A 26,565-nucleotide genomic window follows, 5' to 3' on the forward strand; every position below is an offset into this window, starting at 1 on the left:
AATCTTTTACAGCACCATGTTGATTCATGTTGTTTGTTATATCACTACTTGCATGTACAATTCATGTTTGTTACACCACATTGAGCCTCCCCACTCTTCTGTGGGGAGAGTTATCACTGCTAGCATATGCTTTATTACTATGTGCTTGTGTTATACCTCTCATGCTGATGGGTTTGTGCATACCTGTTTCTAGTAAGATCCTTCAGCCCAGAAACCCACTAACAATATTTGACTTGACTCCCCACTTTCCTTTGGTGTTTTTCATCTCTCTTCCTGAGAAGTCAAGGAGGGCGTGATCATCTCCTTTTTAGTGCTTTCACCTCCCTTCCTGAGAAGTTGGGGAGGGGGGCATAATCACCTCTTTTTTGATGTTTTCACCCCCTTTCCTGAGAAGTCAGGGTTGGCAAGATCACCTCCTTTTTTGGGGTTCTCACCTCCCTGAGAAGTCAGGGATGGTGTGACCACCTGTGTTCTAAAACAAAAGAAAGTGGGAGATGTAGAGAACTGAAACTCTGAAAAGGGTGTGCTTGAATCAGACTAGAGAGCACTTAAGGCTAATTACCTATTTGATGTGAGATGATGGCTCTACAAGCATATACTTAGATGATGGCTCTACTCACCATTGGTGCTTGCTGAATGCTTGGTGTGGTAATCGTAGGCAAGGATTGGAGGGTTGAGCCCTCATGATTTTCACTCCCTTAACTCCTGAACTTTATCCCAAGCCACTAACCACTTCCCAGCACTAACCACTCCTTTTCTATCTTGACCACTTGGTAAACCAGTTCAATTCTACAATATATTCCTCTTTTGAATTCCTTATTCCCCTATCATATTGCCAATTCTGCCTAGCTAAATCTTAGCCTTGGATTACTCCTACAATTTACTGCTTTAGCTTATTCACACATACTACTGAAGGAAAATGGAAAAAAATATGCATCTATTCTGACTGGATCCACTATAAATTTATACTACAAAACCTCACTGGACTCTCACTGGTGCTAGGCAATCCTACTATATCTTATCAATTTTGTATTCCATTCTCCACAATAGTTATTTCAAATCTTTTCTAACTGACTTCCTATGGTCTTCCATCTCCCAGACTTATATAATTTACTATATATTATATAATATTATCATATATAATATATAATCTACTCCGTAGTATAGATATACTAGTTTTACAATCTATATCTACCACATATTACATTACATATTGATGCTAATGTGATTTATAATATATGTGATTATATATTATATATAGCATACTACTACCCACATATGTGTGTATATGACATATATAATCCTAGAAGTGTGCATGTGATCATTTATTTATATTTATATTTATATTAATTCATATAGGAATAGAGGTCTAGTGTATTTTATGTGTACATTCATACATGTATATATTGGATTATACACTTTGTTTTTAATCCAGGCTACTTTCTCTTTGTAGTTACTCTTCTAATGGGGCAGCTAGATGGCACAATAGATAGAGCATCAAGTCTGTAGTCAGGAAGATCTGAGTTCAAATCCAGGTTACTAGCTGTGCATCCCTGGGCAAATTAATTAAGCCTGTTTTATCTCAGTTTCCCTCTCTATAAAATGAGCTAGAGAAGGAAACTGCAAACCACTCATATCTTTGACAAGAAAACTCCAAATAAGAAATGACACAATAATCTTCTAAACCATCTCTCACACTCTGTGCTAAGCACTAGACATACAAAGAAATAAATCATCTCTGCTCTCAAGAATTTTATAGTCTAATAGCATATGATAAAGAATGGGCCCCAACAGAACATTAAAAAAAATAAAGTTACAAGGATGAAATACCATCAAATTAATCAGAGCATCATCAGAATCAATCTGATATTTGCCCATCTTGAAACTTCTTTCATATAATCAAAAATAGGCAATTACAGTGGTTAATATTAATGGTGAGTAGCATTTTTTTTGCTCATTTACTAAAATACAAAAATGACTTTTTAGCAGTATCTTCTCTCTCCATAACTCAAGAAATTAGCTATCTCTCCTCACTTTCCTCCAGCAGAACAAGTGAAACACAGTTATGTACCAAGAGCTCTCAATTTTGCCAAGTGCTTTGTGGCACCAAACCATAATCAGGACTCAGGCGGTTAATACAGCGTGGACATTTTTTATGACTTCAACCTACCTCCACTGACTGACCTCGTTGTACTGATTAAGGGACCTGCTTTTGTTTCCTCTGGCAAAACATGCTGTGCTCATCACTGGCACCAGAATATTCTTCCTTCCTAGTTCTTAGACGTTTTGGGTCAATGTATTTGTCACCATTAACCTCAGATCTCTAACTAGATAAAAGGTATCAGATTTTCATCTCCAGAAACCAGACTATGGTCTATTTTTCCTGGTTCTTCTTAGACCAAAGGGCGCAGGAAGAACTAAAAGCCAATATATCGTTATTTCTTAAAATGATAGGTTCAAAGTATACAAAAAGTTTTTGTTTATGTGGTTTAGGACCATAATTTTAAACCAAACAATGTAATTACTTAACGTTTAAGGATGCTAATGTGATTTAGTGTTTATTCATTATCATGCAAATAAAAATAACATTTTCATCATTCTCCTGGATATCTTGTGTCATATAAAATTCTTTGGTGTTAATACAAAAATTTCAGGACTCATTAGGAGACACATTTCCTTCACGTAGTTTCTAGGACTATCTTTTGAAGTCATTGTTACCTTGTGTGGACTTCTTTGAAGATGAAACATGAGAAAGTGAAATCTGGGGATTTATTCAGTGCTCCCATTGAATATGAAATAAGTTTACAGCAAAACTGACTTTTAAGTTTCAACAGTCTCTGGAAATGTGTATGATAAATTTTGGAGTGAAAAAACCACTTCCCTCATTCAGCACTTAGCACAGTATGTGACACATAGTACAAGCTTAATGTTTATGAATTGATTCAAATTAAGGCATCATGCTCAGTTAAATACAAATCCCAATTTCACATATACATTCCTGCAATAAGTCTAATAAAATCTATCTAAAGTATTTCTTCAATTATGGAATAAAGATTACTTTCAATCAATCATTTAAATGATTGAAAAAATTGCCATTCAAAACTCCTTTTCATTCCATTTGATTCTCCTCATTACATTCAGGTTTCACTACATTAAGGCTTCCTATCTGGTTTCTAGTCTGCCATTGATCAGTTGTGAGACCACAAATAAATCATTCTATCTTTCTCGATTTTTTTTCTCATAATGGGAATTTCTTTTCTTCTTTCTCATGTGGAACATTTTTTGTTTAGATCAAATGAGGAAATCCCTTTTAAAATGGACCTGCTTTTGCTATAAGGGATAATAGCATTTCAATTAAAACTTATGCCTACTTTGGTAACGATGAGAAATTCAGTTTTAGCAAGACAAGGTAGACAGGGGAAAATCTTTTAGACAGGTAGACCTTACTAAGGATAGAAAGGGGAATGTACATTATGTCCCTGATGAACTAGAAATGTAACCTCCAATGGCTTATAAATGGCTATCATTTACATATTCAGTTAATCATTACATGGTACAGCCATAATTAATAAAGATTAGCTTGGTAAATATTTTTAAAATAAGCCCAGATCTTTAAAAACTTCCCAAAATTTGCTCTACAAACACAATTTCCCCTATTGAACATTTTTGCTTGAGTAGTAAATGTAAAATTTATTAAATTAATTGAAAAAAAATGATATAAGCTTGAGTTTCCTTTTGATGGAACTATAAAGCTTTTATTTGCATTTGTAAGAACTACTACATACAAAAGAGTGAATGCATAGCTAATCACTTAAATACATTATCTTATCTTCTTCACTGAAGCCTAATTTCTTATTTTCTCCAGTGAAGGCACTTCAGTTCTAAATTTTGTGTCTTTTAAATGTTAATTCAATCTGTATTGAATTTTTTCCCCAGCAAAATAAATAAAATGCTGTTTAACTATTAACAGTGATAGATCTGATACAAAGATATGAAAACTTTTAAGTAGCTCATCTTTATATAGTAGTTTAAAGTCTGAAATATACTTTTCTCCCCAAAATCCTGATATGGAGCTAAAAAGTATTCTTATTTTAAAAATGAGGACAAAACTTTCCCAACATCCTTTTTTAAATAATATTTTATTTCCCCCCAATTACATGCAAAAACGATTTCTAACATTCATAGTTTTTTTTCCCCCCAGTTTTGGGTTCCAAATTCTATTCTTTCCTCCCATCCCTATCCCCTCCCTGAGATACTAAGCAATTTAAAACAAGTTAAATATGCGTTTCCATATAAAACATTTCCATATTAGTCATTTTTCCAAAAATATTTAAACAAAAATAGTATTCTTCATCTGTATTCAGGTGCTTATAAATTCTTTCTCTGGAAGCATATAGCGTTTTTTCATCATAAATCCTTTGGGATTGTCTTGAATCACTATATTGCTGAGAACAGCTAAGTTGTTCATCGTGTTCATCATACAACATTGCTATTACTGTGTACAATGTTCTCCTAGTTCGGCTCACTTCATGTTACATCAGTTCATGTAGTCTTCCTAGGTTTTTCTGAAATAATCCTGCTTGTCATTTCTTGAGCACAATAATAGTTCATTACAATCATATACTACAACTTGTTCAGCCATTTCCCAATTTATGGGCATACCCTCAATTTCCCATTTTTAGCCACTACAAAAAGTATATACACTGCAATAATTTTTACATATATTTTATGCTCCCTCTCACCTCCCTGGAATACAGACCTAGCAAAAGTATTGCTGGATCAATGGGTAGCCTGGTTTTATAGCTTTTTGATTCATTCCAAATTGCTCTCCAGAATGGTTGCATCAGTTTACAACTCCATCACCAGTGTCTGTTTTCCCACATTACCTCAAATATTTAACATTTCCCTTTTCTGTCATGTTATCCAATATAATGGGGTGTGAGATGATACCTCAGGGTTATTTTAATTTGCATTTCCTTAATCAATAGTGACTTAAAGCAGTTTTTCATTTGACTATAGCTTTGATTTCTCTGAAACTGCTATTCACATCCTTTGCCACTGATCAGTTGTGAGATCACAAATAAATCATTCTCTCTCTCTAGATTTGTTTTCTTATCAATTGGGAATGAATTGTATTATTATAAATTTGATTTAGTTTTGTATATATATGAGAAATAAGACCTTTGTCAGAGACACTTGGTGTGAAAAATTTCCTCCAATTTTCTGCTTTTCTTCTAATTTTGGATGCATTGATTTTGTTTGTGCAAAATCTTGCTAATTTATATATTTATAATTTTGATTACCCATTTTATATTTTATAATGCTCTCTATATCTTGTTTAATTCTAAATTCTTTCCTTATACATAGAGCTGACAAGTGTTCCTTGCTTTCCTAATTTGCTCATGTTATTAACCTTTATGTCTAAATTATGTATCCAATTTGACTTTATTTTAGTATACAGTGTGAATGTTGGTCTACACCTACTTTCTGCCATGTTTTTCTGTTTTCCTAATAGTTTTTGTCAAATAATGAGTTTTTGTTACAAAAGGATAGGTCTTTGGGTTTATCAAATACCAGATTACCATTTATTATTGTGCAGTGTGTTCCTAATCTATTCCAGTGACCTGCCACTGTTATTTCTTAGCTAGTACCATATTGTTTTGATGATTACCATTTTATAATATAGTTTGAGATCTGGTAAAGCTAGGGCACATTATTATATAATAATTATTCACATAATAGATTGATATAGCACTGAGTAAATAAATTTAGGTAGATTTATCATTTTGATTATATTGGCTCAGCCTTCTTATGAGCAATGAATATTTTTCCAACTGTTTAGATCTGAGTTTGTGTGAAAAGTCTTTTATAACTGTGTTCATATAGTTCCTAGTCTTGGCAAGTAGATTCCCATGTATTTCATTTTTTCTAGTTATTTTAAATGGGATTCCTCTTTCTATATTTTATTGCTGGATTTTGGTTGGTAATGTTGCCATTTGGTAAATGCTAAGGATTTATTTGGATTTTATTTTATAGTCTAGCAAAACAACTTTGCTTAAGTTGTTAATTACTTCAACTAGTTTTTTAGTTGATTCTCTAATCTTCTCTATGTATAACATCATAGGGATGGACAGTTTTACCTCTTCTAATTCATTCAATTTCCTTGTTTTCTCTTATTGCTATAATTGGCATTTCTAATACAATACTGAATAACAGTGGTGATAATGTACATCCTTGTTTCACTTCTATTCTTACTGGGAAGGCTTCCAGGTTTTTCTCATTATAAATAATGCTTGCTGATAGTTTTAAATATTCCTTCTCATTTAAAGGAAAGCTCCATTTATTCCTATGCTTCCTATTATTAATAGTAATGGGCTTTGTATTTTGTTAAAGTTTTTTTTTCTATATCTATTAAAACACATTATTTCTGTTGATTTTCGTATTGATATGGTCAATTATGCTGATGATTTTCCAAAATTCTTAATGCTCACAATTTCTGTTTCGGAAAAGTATGATATAATTGTTATATTACATATTGAAAATGTTATTAACCCCAATATTGCATCAATTTTCAAGGGTTAAACCACTGAAAATATCAAAATAATGTAAACTACATTAAATAACCATGCCTTGTACAAAAGATTTTTTAAAAGTCAGTCACAGGGTGCTAAATACTATCAACAGCACTGAATCCATAATTTCCTTAAGATGTGTTTCTAAGATTAAACTGCTTACAAATAGCAGGAAACTACGTATCTCAACAGCAGTGTATATATATTTGTGTGAATATATCTCTGTGCATATATACACACGTGTATACTATATGCATACATGTATTTATATGCATATATTAAATACATGTTTTATATGTGTGTGAATGTGTGAATGTTTGTTTAATCACCAGTATCAAAGTCTAATCATTCTCCAAAGGAAGATAATTTCTCATAAAAATTCCCTTTTTATTGATAGTAGTTAATAACCTACTTCCTAGAGTTCCAAAGTCCCATTTAACTAATAGCACAGCATAAGATTAGAATACTTCTATAGAAAAAGTTAATTTCAAAATATTTGCTATTTCATTTTCTAGCATTAAGAATTGATATATTCACTAATCAATCAATTAAATACTAAATTAGGAACAATCTTATATTTAAATGGGTCACAATTTTACATATTCTAAATAAACTTTTGAAATAGCAACTATGTCACCAAGGTCTGACAATTCAATACATTATCACCACAAAATTCCTAAATTTAAGTAAAGTACTCACTTTCTCTAAGCAACATATCTCATGGCTTGTTTTCTTCAGTATTACAATGCATGGTCCATAGTAGTGTTTATGTCATCTTTGGTTTATCTTGACAGTTATATTTAAGCAGGCTGCCTAGATGAACTAATGTGCAATACTAAAGCCAAATTTAATTTTTAAGTAGTGCAAATCCACCAATGATTTACTATCTCTATGATATAAAGCAGTAATTAGATATCTGGAAAAATAATTGCTTATCATTCTGGATTTCAGAAATATGAATTAATGAAAGCAGTATAGATACTGGTATATCTAGAAATTTGTAGATCAATCTAATTCAAGCAATAGTTGATTTTCATGTTATGTTTAATTAATGAAAATTTCCTATCCTTAAAGGGCTAGAAGTCATCAATTCTTGAATCAGAGTGTGAACGGAGGAAAAAGGAGGAGGAAAATAAGCAGAAGAATCTGACAGTACAATCCTAATATAAATTTTTTTTTTGCTTTTAGACCACAATTAACCAACAACTATTCTGCATTTATGCTTAATCAAATAGCAGCTAGCACTTTTTCTTTTCTGATAAGAAAATAAAATGCAGATTAGGAGTCCAGGTCAATTATTTGATACTTTCATGGCTTTAATCATTGGGCTACGTATAACCCAAAATATTTTCAAGAACATTTATATCCTTTCCGTTCACCACCATAAGTAGGAGGAGATAGGGTACATTTTAAAATCTGTTATATTACATATATGCATATTCACAAACCTCATGTGCTTGCCTTAGAAATCATCTATATTTTCTATGTTTCACATCTAAACCAGCTTCTGATAGTTTTTTTCCTAAGCCCAGACATAAGTACAATAGCATCATCTAGAATAAGCTTGAATTGAACACATCTGTACTACTGGGACACTTCCCTACTTGGGTCATTCAAGTCATCATGACTTTTCAAAGCTGTGCAGATAATCGATCACTAGCCGTACATTTGTTTTAGCTATGGCTTAAATTATGCTATCTTGGCATTGTTACTATTCACAATTAGAATGCTCCATAAGAAGCTATGTATTTATCTTCAAAAATAAAAGAGTACATGTCTTTGATCTTTCTTTGTAGGCAATTCTCAAGTAACAATTTTTTCACACATTACCAATGCTCTGCACTGGCATGGGCTATTACTGTAAAATCTACTGCTACTCTCACACAACATTTGAATATTTTCTTTGTTATAGTTTTTGTCATAGCCCAATTCTACCTACAAACATCTTCAAGTATTTCTAAAGAGGTTTCAAGTCAATATATCTTAGATATTTAACAAAAGAATGATGAAACTGCCTATTTACATGAAAATATATTTTAATTCTATCTAATAAATGAAATTATTTGTATCAACTGTAGTTTGTGGAAAACCTTTATATTTCTTTATTTCAGTACTTAACTGGCACATTAACTAACAATGGAGACCTTCTGAAAATTAATTTTAAAAATTACTGTTTCCTCTAATTCTTCTAAGTCTAAATCAATTTCAAAGCAACTGAATTTTTAAAACATGAATTTAACAATAAGATCAGAAAATTATTTTGAATATACATACTACCACAAATTATTTTGTACACACGGAGGTACATATATATATATACTTTTAAAAAACCATTTAAAATTTTTACAAAGAACCTAACAACATGAAGTTTGTGCTTCTGATTAATTCCTAAGAAGCCAACAAATACATATTCACAGTGATATACTAATTAGCTCTTAAGAAGATGAAATCCAGTTTTCTAGATACTACAACTATACTGAAATGCCTTCTATGGGTATTAAGAATAAAAGAAAATATGATATACCAGAACAACAAAGTGCTTACCTACTAGCCTAAGATTTTTACAACATAATACAGGAAAAAGAAATGAATGATGATGAGTTCATGGTATTTTGGTTCACATCCAATTAGGCCTTCAGGACTTTTCTAAGATCACCAAAAAAGTTTACCAAGGTGCTAGCCATGGCTGTATCTACTGCAGATTGAGGAAGCATCCCTCGAAGATCTGTTTGAATATAGCCTGTCAAAAGACTTTGATCAGGACTGTCTTTAAGTGGGACACAAAACCAACCACAAGGATGATTATATGCACGGACAAACTGTGGTGTCACTTCTTCATAGTGGACACTTATACCTATAAAACAATTTAAAAATAACATTAAGAATTATAATTTGCATCTATTCACTGTATTCATCACAGAAGAAGAGGATTTCTTACCTAAGCTTTATTCCTAAATTTTTGTATTGGGAAAATCAGTCAATTGTTTTTTAGTATCAGTCAGTAAACATTTATTAAGTACCTAGCATTGAGTTACAAAAGGAGGCAAAGGATAGTCTCTGTTCTCAGAAAGCTTACAATCTAATGGTGGAAACAACATGCAAATATATGTATGTGTATGTCTAGCAATCCTACTCCTAGATAATTAGGAAAATGGCACTAGAATTAAGACAGGTTGGAAAGGCTTTAATAAAAGTTGAGATTTCAGGTAGGACTTAAAGAAAGACAAGGAGGTCAATAGAGTATAAGTGAAAAAATGCAAAAGAAATTATCTATTAACTTCTGAAGAGCTATGACCTTTGAGCCAGTCCTTGAATGCCTTGGAAGTCATATGCATATAAATCATTTAATATTTAAAATGATGCTTATTATCAACTTTTGTAATCACAGCAGCTGCTATTTTTATTTCTAGAAGAAATTCTCTAGGAAGCAAAGAATTTCACTCAAAATACTTTTCTCAAGATTAAAAGGAAAAGTACTGCTTGGAACCACCAAAATAAAAAAAAAATAAAAAATTTTAAAAAGGGCTAAACTACTACACATACTATCACCAATTTTCCTTTTATGATCCAATATTTTTCTAAGACAGAAGTAAAGGAGCGTTTTGGCCATGAGTGAAATCCAATAGCCATTCATGTTATCTTATTTGCTAGTTTAATATAATTATGCCAATAAAAACAAAAACATGCGGAAGACACAAAAGAATCACCTAACAAGGAACTAAATTTTAATCCAAAGCAACATGAAAGCAATATAGATCTAAGATTATTACCACATGATATGAGCCCTTCTTCATACTGTGTTGTATAGGAGAAATCCACAAACTCTCTTGGTGCAATGAGGTTAAACAGTTGCCCAGCAGTCGTGTAACGGACCACACAGCAATTCTATAAAACAAAGGAAAGAAAGGAGATAAAATGACTATCACAGGAAGAATAATCACAGGTTAAAGTTCACAAATGAATCTTTTAGAAAAACATTACACAGAGAATACTTTCCAAGCATAAGTAACAAATTATTCTCAGTTGATCTTAACTTTTCTGTTTTGTTGTTCTTCTCTCATTTTAATAGCCAACTTTTTCCTAGCTACATGGATTTCACAGAAAAGAGCTACAAATGTCAACTGATGCTAGAGGGTATTTAGGATAAAATTACCTGCTCAAATATTCTGCATTAGAATAGCAAGTATAATAAGGAGTTACACTTTTGCAAACTTTAACGTCCAATTCTCTACTGGTTAAGGTGTTTTTTACCTTTAATTTCAAAAACTGTCAATAAAACATCTGCATACATACATGGACCCTGTAGATGAAGGCTACGTTTTTAGAATATTGATGTTACAAATGAAGGAAAATCTTAGATCTAGAGCTTGAAGGAATCTTGAATATCATTCTCTTCCCCACTTCTTTCTTTCTTTCTTCTTTTTTTTTGATGAATTAAACTTAGGCCCAAAGAAAAGAGGTGACTTCCTAAGACCACAGGTGTAGAATTCAGGTCCTGTGACTTCAAAGTTCCACTCTTTTCCCACCACAACACTATTTACAACAGAAAAGGTAATAAGGGTTCTGGTACACAAACAAACTCAAAATTGTGACTGGATTCATTTTAGTCAGAAATTTACTTCAGTGACTTTGATTTCTTCAAGAGAATGTCCAGGATTCTACCATGAGACTTTATCAATGTCACTGATAATTCTTGGAACACCATACATGCAAACACATTCAATGCTTTCTTATAGAAATGATTTACCTCTTCAAACTGCTCAATAATATCCAGGGACGTAATCAAGCTGTCCCAATGTAGGCGACGAGGCCCTGGACGTATATAATCTATAATGTTATTGGTAGAATCCTCCATAACACCTTGAGCCTTGTAGCTAGAAAAATAAATGTTTAATGTTTAATTAGAGAAACATTTCTGTTTTCTTTTATAAAACAGAACTGACTCATTGAAAAAAAAAAAAAGGAATTGGAGGAGAGGTTTAAGAGCAGGATCTAGCTCATGAAAATGTCACTTCATAACCTTATTTTATTCTACACATATCCTTTATTTCTTCATCTTACAAGCATGTAATTAATTTGTTGAACTATATTACTTCACCATAAATACCATAAAATCTCTTTACATCAAAAAGTGCATAAAGGCTTACATATTACTACTATTCTGGAGTTATGCTACATACGTGTTTTCATTGCTTATTCATCCCATTACATCCTACTGGTACTAAACATAGTAGTCTGTCCCTTTGAATTTTAAACAAATTCTGAGCCAACAATTATCACTAATATCCTGTTTTGGGATCTGGAGATAGTTGAAAAAGGAGGTAAAACAAAATCCCTTATTATTTTAAATCAACAATTATTTGTTAATAGTTTATTATGTACAAATATTATGTTAGTATGGGGAGAGAAGCAAAGTTTCCAATGAAATATAAAACACAATGTTTTCTCTAAGAAAATTAAATCAAACTCAACAAATTATTAATAGTCTATGTACAAAGGGCTGTATGTTATTGTGGGGAGAGAAGTGGGGTTCCCCCCCCAAAAAAAAAGCCAAAACACAATGTTTTCCCTAAGAAAACTCAAACCTGGGAAACAAGAAAGGTCATAAAAGATGCCAACAAAAGTTAAGTAACAGTAAGGACAACAAAACCACAAGATATTTAAGGGAAGGAGGAATATTAACAAGGTGTGCTTTTAATGAGCACTTAATGAGGCAGTACAGTACAGGAATGTATTCTGTATAGGGAGTCAAAAGATTTGGTTTCAATTTAATTTAATTTAACAAATATATCTTAATCTTTCCTTATATACATATATATACTTATTTGTATATAAATATACTTATATTCACATATGTGTGTGTATTTCTGAGATAGAATCAGAGAGATTGTGCTGTGAATATGACAAAAAACAATTTTTGCCCTTAAGGAATTTATATTTGGACATAAGATATATAAATATAAAATCATCTGAGGAGGAAAAAAGCATTAATGATGGAGGGGATGAATCAGGAAAGGTTTAAAAGATAAGATGAACTAATCCAAAAAAGAAGGCACATATTCTAAGAGGTAGGGAGAAAAAAAGAGTGTTCTTCAGATAATGGGGACAGTTTGTAAAAATACACTGAGGTAATCAGAGAGAGAAAATTAGGTTCAAGGAATACCTAGTTGGATAGAGTGAAGTATGTGAAGAAAAATCAGATGAGACAATACTGAAAAAACTGGCAGAGGAAAATGTGAGGAGAAACTTGAATGACCAGCAAAGTGGAACAACAGGGTTTTTGTTAAGCAGGGAACTTATATATGTTACTTACTCTTTCTGGGACTAATTTATGTCAGATGAGGAGATTTAATTGAATATTTCAAAGATTACTTTAAGTAAATTAACCAAAAATTTCTCTCAGAACCACATAATTTCAATGTTGAAAGAAACCTCAGAGACCATCTAATCATGCATCATCCAGTCCTCTACAACATATTAGGAAATTTGTCATTCATCCTTTCCTTGAGGACCTCCACTGAGGGTGAACTCATTATCTCTTCAAGACCATGCATTTCATTTTTAGATAACTAATTGCTACCAAGTTTTTCCTTAAAGGAACCCTACATTTGGAGAGTGGTGGAAGGTATGATTGAAAGAGTGAAGAAGATTGCCAATGGGGAAAAAATGTAAAAGAAAAGAGCTTAGGATAGAACCTCCATGGATAGAACAGTAGAATCTTAATGGGTATCTATGTTTGAGAAGAAAAAAATGAGAAGGCAGCAAAGACATAAGGAAAAGGCAGTAAGTAATTATTATACAATATCAACAAAGTTTGTGAATTAAGGGTATTCAAAAAAATAGCAATATCCCCAGTATCTAAAATTGCAAAGATAATGACAAAGGCCTCTCTCCAGAGACAATTTCATTTTTTGAAATTTGATCCTTTATGGATCAGCACTAGTGAAATATAAAGTGAACATGAATCTTCATAAGGAAAAGGAGCAGGGAAAGCTATAAGAAAGTAAGTCAAGGAGTTCTACTACCTCTCATTCATTGTTTCAGAAGTTTTTTCACAGGATGAATATTAACTCTCTCATATTATCATGTCACAAAAGCATTTTGCTTTCAACAATTCATCCAATTCTAGCTTTCCTTGACCTTACTATGGACACTGTCCATTTTATCCATCTGGTAATTCTGATCAGTATTGAACATTATATTCCAGAGTGAAATCATTTATTCTAAGTTGTCTGGGATGGCAGGAGGTACCTAAAACATGCAAATTCTCAAATATCAGCCTTATTGAGTAGTACGGACTATTTTAATTTTTAAAAATAATCTTAAAGGGTTTTAACACTTCTTTTCCAATATGAAGTCAGTAATCAACTATGTATGTAAAGAGGATTAAGAACCTGTAGAAGATAAACTTACAGATATCCACTGAATTCCTCTGATGGCTTCCGCCAAACTGTTACATCTTTCTGAAAAAATCAAAACAGGACATTATAATATCACAAACATCACCTGAGCTACTGAAATCAGTAACTAAATATTTTCTATCTCCTCATAGGCCTACTGGCCTTAAAAATTAAGGAAACTATCAGTGAGAAAGTCCACACTGTGCTTTTTTTTTTCTCAATAGTATTTTTTTAATATATGTAAAGATAATTTTCAATATTCACCTTTGCAAAAACATGAATTCTAAATTTTTTCTCATTTCCTTTTTTACCTCCCCTCTCCCCAAGACAGCAAGCAATCTAATTAATACATGTACAATTATTTTAAACATAATTTCATATTTGTAATGTCATGAGTAAAATCACAACAAAAGGGGGAAAAATATGAAAAAGGAAGCAAAATGGTGAAAACAGTATCCTTTGATCTGCATTCATTCTTCATAGTTCTCACTTTGGATACAGATGGTATTTTCTATCCCAAGTCTGTTGGAATTGTCTTAGATAATCGCATTGCTGAGAAAAGTCTATCAGAGATGATCACCACATAATCTTCCTTTACTATGTATAATTCTCCTTACTTCACTGAGCATCAGTTCATGTAAGTCTTTCAAGGCTTTTATGAAATCAGCCCACTCTTCACTTCTTATAGAACAATAATATTCCATTACATATACTGTAACTTACCCACAATTCATGGGTAACCATTCAGTTTTCAATTTTTTGCTGCTACAAACATTTTTGCTCATGTGGATCCTTTTCCCTCTTTTATGACTCTTGGGATACAGAGCCAGTAGAGACACTGCTGGATCAAAGAGTATGCACAGTTTTATAGCCCTCTGGGTATAGTTCTAAATTGCTATCCAGAACGGTTGAATCAGTTCACAAATCCATTACATTACAGATAGTGATTTTTCAAATGAACTGAATTTGGAATCCTTCTGTCCCTGAATAAAGTTCTCTAAATATTAAGTTATATATATATCTCCCAATAAAGAAATACCTACCATTATGAGGTACCCAGCAATGTGAATTATTATGGCATTATAATTCTCCTTAATGTTATGTTTTATATTTACATTAATGACATGCTCTCCTGATGCCTAACTTTCATTACATGTTTTAATTGAATTACATTGACCTTAATAAACTTAAAATTTAAAAAATTTTTAAAACTATATGTCAAATAATTTTACTGATATTGTCTTATTTTAATACTGCTTCGATTTTCCTAAGTATATCTTCCTCTTCCCTATTCCAGAGAACTATCCTCTATAACAAGACTTATTTTTTCCCTAAAGAGGAAGAATAGAAAAAATAATCAGTAGAATCAATCAATATGTTAAAGGAACCTGAAAGTATATGCAATTTTCCACACCTTTGTTCTTTATCTCTGAAGTACTTGGAAGAAGTATTTTCTATCTCTTTGCTGGAGTCATATTTGGTCTTTGTAATTTTGCAAGATTCACTTTCTGTTTTTTGTGGTGGTTCTTTCCATTCAAAGTATTGTAATTGTTGTATATATTGTTTTCTTGGCTCTTCTTATTTCATTACACATGAGCTTGTGCAAGTTTTTCATGTTTTTCTGTATTCATCATAGTTATTGCTATCGTAAAATGTGTACACAATCTATTCTACTGATCCACCACTAGCCAATACCAATGATTACCACTTTGTTGTATAATTTGAAATGTGGTAATATCTGACAATCTTCCATTACATTTTTTTCATCGATTCCTTTAATATTCTTTGAAGACATATTGTTCTTCCAAGTTAATTTTATTACATATTTTTCTACATCTGTAAAAATAATTCTTTGATAGGTTGACAGCTATGGCGCTAAAAAAATAAAAATTGTCATTTTTATTATATTGGCTCAACCTATCCATGAGCAATTATTATCTCTCCCAAAGTGTTTTGTAATTGTATTCTAATGCATGTGTTTTGTCTGGTTGACTCCTAAGTATTTTATACTGTCGGCTATTTAACGGAATTTCTCTTTCTGTCTTTTCCTATTGAGTCTTGATAATATTTAGAAATTCAAATAATTTAGATGGGTTTATTTTACATCCTGCAATTGTTTGTTGAAACAATTAATTGTTTCAACAAGTTTTTCAATTGGTTATCTACAATTTCCTAAGTCTAACATTATATTATCTGAAGAGAGTATTTTTGTTTCCTTATTGTCTATTTTTACTCCTTTAATTATTTTTTTCTTGTCTTATTGTTATAGCTAGCATTTCTGGTACAAGTATTGTTACCATAATAATGTTGATAACAGACACTCTTGCTTCACCACCACCCCCCCTTTTTTTTGCCTAGGCAACTGGGATTAAATGACTTGCCCAGAGTCTCACACCTAGGAAGTATTAAGTGTCTGAGGCTGGATTTGAACTCAGGTCCTCCTGACTTCAGGGGTGGTGCTCTATCCCCCTATACCATCTAGCTGCCCCCTAACCTTGATCTTATTAGAAAGTTTTCCAGTTTATTTCCATTGCAAAAAAAATGACTATTCTTATTTTTAGATAGGCACTACTTATTATTTTAAGAAAAGCTGCATTTCTTTCCAAGCTTTCTGGTGTTTTTAATAGGAATGGGTCTCATATTTTACTAAAAAGTTTTTTTTCTGCCATCTATGAATAGTCACAAGATTTTTATTGCTTTTGTCATGGTCAATTATGTTTATAGTTTTTCTAATTTGAATTATGCAATTATGGTACAAATCAAACCTGATCGTAGTGTATGAGCTTTATGATATATATATCACTGTAAAATTCTTGGTATTATTTAAATTTTTTTTTGCATCAATATTCTTAAAAAAAATAGTCTATAGTTCTTTTCTTTTTTTGTTTTTCATTTTAGGTATTAAAACTATATTTGTGCATTCAAAGGTAACTTTTTCTGGTCAGGTTTTTGTTGTTATTTGGTCATTTTTTTCCAGTCTCATTTTTTGACTGTGAACTTTATGTTATAGAGTTGGGCCTTGGGAAGTTGAAATCCAGGGATGGCTATCCCAAGCTTCATGATTTTTCATCATGCTGCTTTCACAGGAGGAGAGAAAAGTATAAGTCTATAAATTTTTAATTTTTTCAAGTTGTAATCTAGAGAAAAGTGTAATCATTTCTTCCCTCATCTGTTCTTTGATCCTTACCCAGGTAGGGGCCCTATTTTCTTGCACTCTACTCTACCCCAAAACTGTGACCTAAAATTGGATAATGGAACATGGAGTTGGGCAGTGTCCTATGTTCACCCAGAGGGTTCCTCTATAATCTCTGACCAGTTATCCAATTCCCTTATTGTCTATGGGAGGTGAGAGCTTTTAAAAAACACTACTTTGGCTATTACTGCCATGATAGCTATTTGCAAGCCCATCATGAATACTGCCTCCAAACTGTGGTCATAAATCTTTCCTTCTGACCTCCTAGGTTGTCCTGAACTGGAAAACTATCTTACCCTGACGTTTTCTTGGCTATGTCATTCAAGAATTTGATTTGGCACATTACTTTAAAGTTGTGTGGGAGAGAATAATGGGAGAATTTGGGTAGAATGCTCCCCCTCTACCATTTTTGCTCTACCTCTTATATAGTCTTCAATATATATCCTTATATATAGTATGTGCCAATACCACAGTATTAAAGATCTCAAAATGGTAATCATTATGATATACTTGCTATGTTAAGTATTTAATAAAACTAGTTAACAAGTGATCAAATACAGCGTCTTGGACACAGTAATTATTGAATATATATTTGCTGAATAAATGAGTATCGACCATAAAAGCAAAATGTACTCAATTCTTTGTTACAATTTATCTATTGATTCTTCCCTTTAACCTCATCCTACCACATATACAATCTATTCTGTGAATCAGAACCAAGAAATTAAATTAGTTTGATAGATCTTGTTGGAGAAACTGTGTTCATTATTATGGCTAATTTTCTGAGAGTATATATAGAGAGGAAAGACCAAAACTTTTTAACACAAATTAATCATGAGACAGCTGTTATCCTTCAGCATAGTAAAAGAATTCTAAAATGTTAATGCAGTGAGCATTAATTTTTGAAAATCTAAACCTGATAAGCAACAAGCTAATTTGTATATGCATAATACATGAATGGTCACACTTTACAATACAGCAGGTACCAAAAATCTCGGTGTAGTTTTAACGTTCAGTAGCTTAAAATTAAACTTTCTGTACACTAACATTTCTGGGACACCATGAATTTCATCAAAGAGGTAATTTTAAAATGGAAGTATTAGAACATTTACCGTTTTCTTAGCAATTCTCCATTTATCATCTTTAATACTGTGGTACTGGCACAACGTGTTTTTCACTTTAGTTGCAAGGAAAGGAGCATCAGTTAAGGTCTCCATTTCTTTTTCCTGTTTTAAAAACAAAGATTTAATATTAGTCATGGAATTTAGATATTTATCAACACATCAAATATTTTAGGGGGGGGGTCAAAAAACAAATATGAAAAGAAAAATTAAATTACAACCTTGATTTTTATTTCAAATCTGAATCTATGGAAAAGAAAAATTTGTAAAAGGTCCCTTAAAGAAAATGCCAAAACACACACACACACACACACACACACACACACACACACACACACTTTATTTAAAAGTTAATGCCAAAGGAAACTTTTTTTTCTTTTAATGCATTTAAATACATTAAATTTAAATAGAAAAAGAAAATAAAACCATTGTCATGTGCACATTATTTGTCCTCTCTTTTTTTGAAAGTGGATAACATCATCCTTGAGTCCAAGTCTTTCCACATTTTCCTAAAACCACCAACTCATCATTTACTATGCAACAGCAACATTCCAGAAACAAAATTAACATGGCTGACATATAATATAGATATCTCTTTTGATTGAGTCTTTTAAAACTTTGACTGAGATCAATCCCTACTTTTTTCTCAATTTGTTTTCTATCCCTCTCTTCTGCTTTATTTCTACCCCTACCCACAAGCTTGTGTTGCTATTACTTAACTTTCACATCCCAAGATCCCTCCCTTATTCTCTTACCCCTATTTCTTCCTTATTCTTTTCCCCCTATCTTTTCCATCCTCTGTCCCATTCCCATTAATCAACAAATCTTTTCTCACTCCCATTAATCTACACACCCTTTTATTGCCAGTCTTAATCCTATTCCCTCTCCCTCTTATTTCTTTTTAAGTTTTGATATCTATCTATCCATCTACCTTTCCAGTTCCCTCTTTAATGCATTCCCGATGTAAGCACAACCCTGTTTCCCCTCAATTTTCTTATCTGTAAAATGAGCTGAAGAAGGAAATGGCAAACCAGTCCAGTAGCTTTACCAAGAAAATCCCAAATGGTGTCACAAACAATTGGACATAACTAAAAGGACTGAATAACAACAAATCCTAGTGCTCTGCAAAACATGTAAACAGATACCGATTCTTGATAATTCCTGAGTGAATTTTCTCATAAGAATTGAGCACAGAGAAGAGTAAGTGTGCTACTTAATGCCTGAACTGTAGATATAAACAGGCAGGTATATTTCTGAATGTGTTTTACACAGACACATATATACCTGTATGTATACATAATACATACATATAATCGCACACAGACATATGTATATATACAGACATATATACTTGGAATATATAATATTCTAAGATTAAGACTTAACATTTACCTAAGCTTTCTTTTACAAAATAATGGAGAGTTGACTGTAATTAAAAGGAAACATGAGATGGGCTCTCATTAGCATGATTAGCATGAGGAACAAAAGAGATGATGTATATGAAAGAAACTTCATAAAAGTCCTTTAACTTTACATATGTTCAGTTATTAATATCTTACATACATTTTAAAAATCTCCATTATGCCTGTGCTTTGGACCAGATATCTACAGAAGGAATCCAGTTCATCTAGTCAACTCCCTCATTTAAGAGCCAAGTAGGTTAAGTATATTGCCCAAGATGAAACTTTTGTTGTCCCAACATTAATGCAGCTGTCTTTCTAGTATCTTCAATAATTCTCTTTTCTTATTTCCTTTGTAAATAGCACTTATCTAAATTAAATCCCTATTATTTTATTTAAAAAGCATAACAACAATAATAATAATTTCTGATTATTTTTGTTATTAGTAGTTAACTCTCAGGTGATAAATTACAGCTAAATTATTAAACAGCTTCTATTGTGAGAATTCCTATATCAGGAATTTCCCATAGTGATCTCTCATAAAACAGGTCTAAAGAAGGAAAGAGGAAGAAGAGGAGGGAAAGACGATGACAGAAAGAGTGGGAAAAGAAAAACAACCTGAGAAGGGGAGACAGAAGGTGGGAAAAAAGATAGCGGAGGGGGTTTCACTCATTATTTATAAGGATCTTTGGGAATCTTTTTTTTTTTCAAAGACTTTTAAAAAATATAATATCTTTTATAAGTTCTAGCTTACTTTATCTGGCTGAAAATTTTAGAACCTCAAAATAATTTCCTTACATTTAAAAAAAATTGATCAACACATTCTACTCTAAAAACTTTTTTTTAAAACTTCACAGGTAATTTGACTATTTGTACAATTTCTTTACAACTTATATAGCAAACTCTTATCCCATTTTATTTCTAATGAGATTGGGAGACAGATATTTCCCATTTTACACCTAAAGAAAATTCAGTAACAGGAAGACTGTGGTCACAGCTAAAGCCTTTGCTGTGAGGTGCTGCAAGAGATGTACTAATCTGCTTATGCCAGTCTTATTTTCAGGAAATGCATCTTTAAAGGCATCCATATATTCAAGCAGACTTTTCTGAGATTATAAGTATAATGACATCAGGAAGGATTGATTTTTTTAAACAAGGATAAAATATAGGTTCAAAACAAAAAATACATATAAAATGATTTTACTTTTAAAATAAGAAATTCTATACCACCAATAAGGGTAAGCATTTTAAAAATTTTTTATTATATTCATTTTCTTTTCTGTAACCTTCTAGTCCCATCAACACATTTTGGAAATTAAGTTCTTCTGGAAACATTTCCAATTAAATCGGTGAATTGTAAGAGTTGTGTAATAGCAATATAGAAAGTGCTCACATTTATAAAGATTTTAAGGTTTACAAAAATGCTTTACATGCCTAATTTCATTTGATGCTCAAAATAACTGTGTGATAACCAGTACTATGTATTAGTATGCCCAACTTGCACAAGAGAAAATTGAGGCTCTCAAAGGTTTAGTAACTCCAAATGCTCTTTCTTGAAGCTATTCTCCAATAATGGTATCAAGTAAAAGCCAATGTTTACAGGAAATCTTAAAACTTTTCTTATAATGAAAGAAACTCATAAATGCATTCAGACTGGAATTTAAATTAAAAGTAATTCTTTTAAGACCTAGTTAGCAATCGAGGTATATTAAAATACAGAGGCCATAGCAGTCAAAAGTGCCTCTGTTACGGAGGAAATAGAATGCAAATTCGAAGAGCGGTTTCCTAGAAGTTGAGAGATCCTCCAGATATTGCCAACTGCAAAGAATATTATATTAATTGCATTAAGTCCTGAAACAATGTGGATGGGAAGAAAGGATAAAGTATTTGTGGCATCTAACACGCTCCAGGCACTGTGACAGCACTCAACTCAACAGATATTATCTCATTTGAGATCTATAATCACTCAGGGGTTCAGCCACAATAAAGCAAGTGGATAGAAATGCTGAATAGGTATACATGATAAACCTATACTCGGCATAGATATTATAGGTAGATAGGCTGTATTTCTGAGCAAAGTGAGAAAATAGAGCTAGATAGTTTTTGCCTTTTAAATGAACTATCAAAATTAAAAGTAAGACTGACTGACAAAACATGAACGGAAAAAAGAAAGTTAAAATTCAACCTTGTAGATTCATTCGTGGGTTTTTAGTCAAGCCGTAGCTGCGTAGCCAATTCCTTTAAAATGTTGCTGGGACCCTGACATAACCTGCACCACAGGTTGGAACCGCAGGTGCAGGATTCTGCACAACTTGGTGACTGTGCTCTTTCAAAGTTTAATAGCTACAAAGTCCAAGATGATCCTTCCCAGGAACGCCAAGCACAGTGCTCTTTGACATCGCCGTCCCCAGGAAACCCAGCCATAAAAACCAAGAGACACCCTTGGAGTGTCTAGCTGTCCCCGGACTCCCTGAAACCCAGTCGCAGAACCGAGACGCGTATTCGCACATAGTGCATCTGGGGAACGAATGAGGGGAGCCACCGATTCCACCACTCTTTCCATTTCCCCACGTTTCAATTACACACCTCCCTCAGCCCCCGAGTGATTTCGGCCAATGGTTCCCTCTCTTCCAGAGGATCCGCTATCCCCTACTGCAAAGCCTCCCGCGCGGAAAAGCAGCCCGGGAAGCCCCAAGTCGGAGCTGCTCTCTGTGCTTACCCTGGTAGGAAAACGCCTCAGTCAGGACCCCTTCGGCGAGAGGACTTCCGGGAGACCCCTAGCTCCTCGCTCAGCAGATCGCTGGTGATGGGCGCTCGGCGCAGCAGCCAATAGCACCAGAGCCAGCGGCTACACTTAGAGGCGGCGCTATCCTCCACCCTTCCCTTCTTCGAGTGCAGGGGGTTGGCCTTGCTGATGGTGAGACTAGTAGGAGGCGGTGCTGGAAAATGCCACCTCCTTGCACTCATTGGATGGTGTAGAAGACTGAGGTGCGCTGATTGGTCCAGAAGAGATGGAATGATGCTGCGTCTCCTGAAATTGGTGGAGAAAGTAATATAGGGTTCATTTGGAAAGAGTTTCCCCTCATTGGCACCCGCGCTCTATCTTCACATCCAACTGCGTTCAGAAGAAGAGTCTTTCCCCTCCCCTTAGTCAGAAAAGACCCTGTGAAAGGGCCACGGGGCGGAGACGTGTGTGTTGGGAAATGTTTAACAACCGGCTCTCCAGAAGAACGGAGAAGATTGTACATTCTTTAAAGTTTAATCTGCATCATCAAAATGTTCTTCCTTTAAGTCTTAAGGTTATAAATCCCCATTTGTAGCATTTCCAATTTACTAGGTGGAATCGTTCACTGTGAAAATTAAACAACCTGGCTCCGACAGAATCCCGAGGGCTTCTCAGTGCTTCTCAGACACAATGTTGGGGGAAGAATATGTACATAAGCACAATAAAAGTAGAAATACAGTTACGGTAAGAACATTTTTAGACTACAGAGCTTATCTGTTTTCTTGTAACTAAATGTCTATTTATTGACTTCGGGAGAATAAATATTCTAACGAAAAATACATTAATAGCTCTTATTTAGAGGTAACAAATTCCCATCTGCAGTTCAAAACTCCCAAGTGGAGTCGAATCACATCAAAAAGTGATGGGAAAAAATTAACAATAAATAAATGTGCAATGCAATATAGATGATGCTAATTTGTGGTTTTCTAAATCAATATACAGTCTCTGGGCTGTTTCTATTTGAATTTAACATCTCTGTCTTAAACTACTGCAGATTCAGTCCTGACTACAGTCCAACAATTCAGCTTATTTTCTCAGAATTCTGAAAAACAGGATTCAATACTTTCCTTGGTCTAGAATAAAATATCTCTACATAATCTATATTATAATCTAAAATATCTAAACATAAGTATAAATTTATGAATAATGTTTTTCTTTATTTCTATGATTTGATGAATTTATTACCTTAAATATGATCTCTGTTGAAAAACACCTCATTGATTTTTGCCTGATAGGATTTCCAGTATTGACTGGGATGGTATGGGGATTATTTGGAGGAGAGGAAGAAAACAGGTGGGGCATAGAAGGGAAGAGGAAAACATTCATTAATACTCTTCTATGAAACCATATGACAGGCATTGAGCTACAGTTTGCACAAATATTTCATTTGATGAGGGGAATACTGGAACTTGTCAGCTGGCAGAAAAATTATATAAAAATAGAAGTTTACTCCTCAAATAAGAAACTAATATTTTTTTAAATCATCACATCTTTTTAAATCTTTCAGAGATTTCTGCAAGTGACACACTGGATTTAGTGCTAGATTTGGCTGTAGGAAGAGCTGAATTCAAATCCTACTTCTGATATTTTGTAGCAAGTCACTTACTATCTCTCAGCCTCAGTTTCCTCATCTGTAATGGTGATGAGGTGTGAAAAAATTGCAAAGCCTGAGAAAGCTTATGGCTACCTGGCCTTGGGAATGCTACCAACAATGCTGACCAATAGCAGTAATTTAATACTGATTCAGTTGGTCAGTAAGCTATAGAACTCAATGATGGGGACTACCCAACGCCTACCACTACACAATTGTACTCTAAACCATAATATTAACATTTCAACCTAATCTATTTCTCTTTCCTATGAAGTTATCATCTTGATTCTGACTCCTCGCTAAAAACTCCTTTGGAGCTTTGGTTCACTTCTGTTGATGATACAATTATCTCCCTGATTCTGACTCTTTGCTAGAATTCCCTTAGAAATTAGTTGGTTGTCAAGCAGCATAATAAATCTTTGCCCTTTAAGTTGGAGACTGAGTGTGTAACTTCTTTAGCCAAATCTATGACACTGATCAGGGAGACCCTGATTTTGCTGGAGTGTCTTTCTCCTTGAATAAGATAAGGTGAGATCTTTCGAGACAGTTGTGAAAATCAGTAAGGCTTCATCTATTTCAAAGTTTGAGTAGGCCTGAAGGATTTTAAGCATTAGGTCAAGGGCATACTTAAAGTGTCTCCTCCCTGCTATTGTCACAAGGGCATACTTAAAGTCTCCTCCCTGCCATCCTCCTAAGCACATACTTAAAGTCTCCTCCCTGTTATCCCTCTAAGGGCATACTTAAGCCCCCTTCTTGTTATCCTCCCTATTTCGACCAAATATGGCCAACTGTGTACTTACTGGTCAAGTTCAATTTCTTGGGTAGTTCCCGCTTTTAGAATGTAAGATCCTCAGCCAAAAAGGATGAGGATCAGTGGTAGGAGGGGGAATTTGCGATTCGGATTAAAAGCCTTGATCCTGCCCCCTATGGTGCTTCCTCCCTTCGATTGTCTGCTCAATGGGTGGGATGCCTGATTCTCCAGAGAAGGTATAATAAACTTTGCTTTGCTTCTAGAGATCTATCCAGTCTTTTTTATTAATGGTTTCTGACCCACACATCTTCCACATTTTTGGCACCCAATATAGGGCCCCCAAATTTTATGCCATCCTTGTTAAGGTAAGCCCTTTTCAACCCAATCCTACATTCAAGGGATACTCCATACTCCCAGGAAAGCTTGTCTGGGTTGTCTGAGTTCTGCATTCTGCAAATTTTCATTGCCAGGGACACCTTATTTGGAATCTCTTGACATTTCTTGCATTCCTTCTTGACTAAGGAACCTTTGTCACCTTTTCACTCTGCCTGGGACACCAGCAGAAGCAAAGATAGGTCTAAGAATTCTAAGGCTCGAGGCAAAGATGGGACGTTTCACCTCTATTGCTAAATCTATTGGAAGGTAATTGAAAGCAGAAGCCCAAGAGGCCCTTCTGGGTCTATCCCCTTAGCTAAATTTGGACCCTATAATATTTCTTCAATTCAGTACCCTTCCCCTGAACCTTCACCTCTTAAATTGAAGTTTGAAACCTCCCGGCCCCCACTCCCATGAGTGATATCTCTTTTTTTGTCCTTCAGGATCCTGATTCAGTCACTCCTTCTAAACTCTGCTCATTGAGAAAAGTAGCATTATTTTTATTGTTATTATCAGGCTCTTTTCTTATCATTTCCTCCTGTCCTGTCCCCTTATTAGGGTGTGACTTAATAGTGAAACTGGAACCCAAATTTCTCTTCTCAGACCACGGGGTGTATTTGAGCAGGCATTAGCTAAAGATTTAAGAAACCTGGAGTCACTTAATAGCAGCCTCTTCATCTACAGCCCAAACTGAGAGGCTTCTCTGGTAGCTACTATTAAAAATCCTTAACTTTCTAGGCTCCTGAGGCTATAAAATTGCTTTATTTAAGGCCTACATTGTTTACCTGTCAATCTATTATTTGGGACATGAATTAGCTCCCACTTCTAGTTCATTTTCACAGGAGAAGTGATCTTGTCACTCCCAAAATCTTCCTCAAAGAAAGTCTGCCTCAGTCTTAGCCTTGTTTGATTTAAAGGGGGAAAGGAAGTCAGCTTATGCTGTGGTGAACCTCAATAGCAGAGCCACATAAAGAACGAGATTATAAATAAATTAGAGGAACATAGGATAGTTTATCTCTCAGACTTGTGGAGGAGAAAGAAATTTGTGACCAAAGATGAACTAGAGACCATTACCAATCACAAAATAGAAAATTTTGATTATATCAAATTAAAAAGCCTTTGTACAAACAGAACGAATGCAAACAAGATTAGTAGGGAAGCAACAAACTGGGAAAACATCTTTACAATTAAAGGTTCTGATAAAGGCCTCATTTCCAAAATATATAGAGAACTGACTCAAATTTATAAAAAATCAAGCCATTCTCCAATTGATAAATGGTCAAAGGATATGAACAGACAATTTTCAGATGAAGAAATTGAAACTATTACCACTCACATGAAAGAGTGTTCCAAATCACTATTGATCAGAGAAATGCT

General features: G+C 33.6%; 1 protein-coding gene across 1 annotated transcript in view; it reads right to left on the reverse strand.

Annotated features, from left to right (window-relative positions):
• Nucleotides 1-4,120: 4,120 nt before the first annotated feature.
• STARD4 (StAR related lipid transfer domain containing 4) overlaps nucleotides 4,121-26,565 on the reverse strand; it is a 95,367-nt gene continuing 72,922 nt past the window's right edge. Inside the window, exons 5-10 of the mRNA XM_051994419.1 lie at nucleotides 22,406-22,717; nucleotides 18,278-18,391; nucleotides 13,986-14,035; nucleotides 11,320-11,446; nucleotides 10,343-10,457; nucleotides 4,121-9,426 (exon numbers count right to left, since the gene is read on the reverse strand). Coding sequence (XP_051850379.1) covers nucleotides 9,200-9,426; nucleotides 10,343-10,457; nucleotides 11,320-11,446; nucleotides 13,986-14,035; nucleotides 18,278-18,382 — 624 coding nt within the window. The 5' untranslated portion in view covers nucleotides 18,383-18,391; nucleotides 22,406-22,717 and the 3' untranslated portion in view covers nucleotides 4,121-9,199. The remainder of the gene's footprint in view (nucleotides 9,427-10,342; nucleotides 10,458-11,319; nucleotides 11,447-13,985; nucleotides 14,036-18,277; nucleotides 18,392-22,405; nucleotides 22,718-26,565) is intronic.

Source organism: Antechinus flavipes, chromosome 1 (genome assembly GCF_016432865.1).
Source record: "Antechinus flavipes isolate AdamAnt ecotype Samford, QLD, Australia chromosome 1, AdamAnt_v2, whole genome shotgun sequence".
Taxonomy (NCBI): Eukaryota; Metazoa; Chordata; class Mammalia; order Dasyuromorphia; family Dasyuridae; genus Antechinus; species Antechinus flavipes.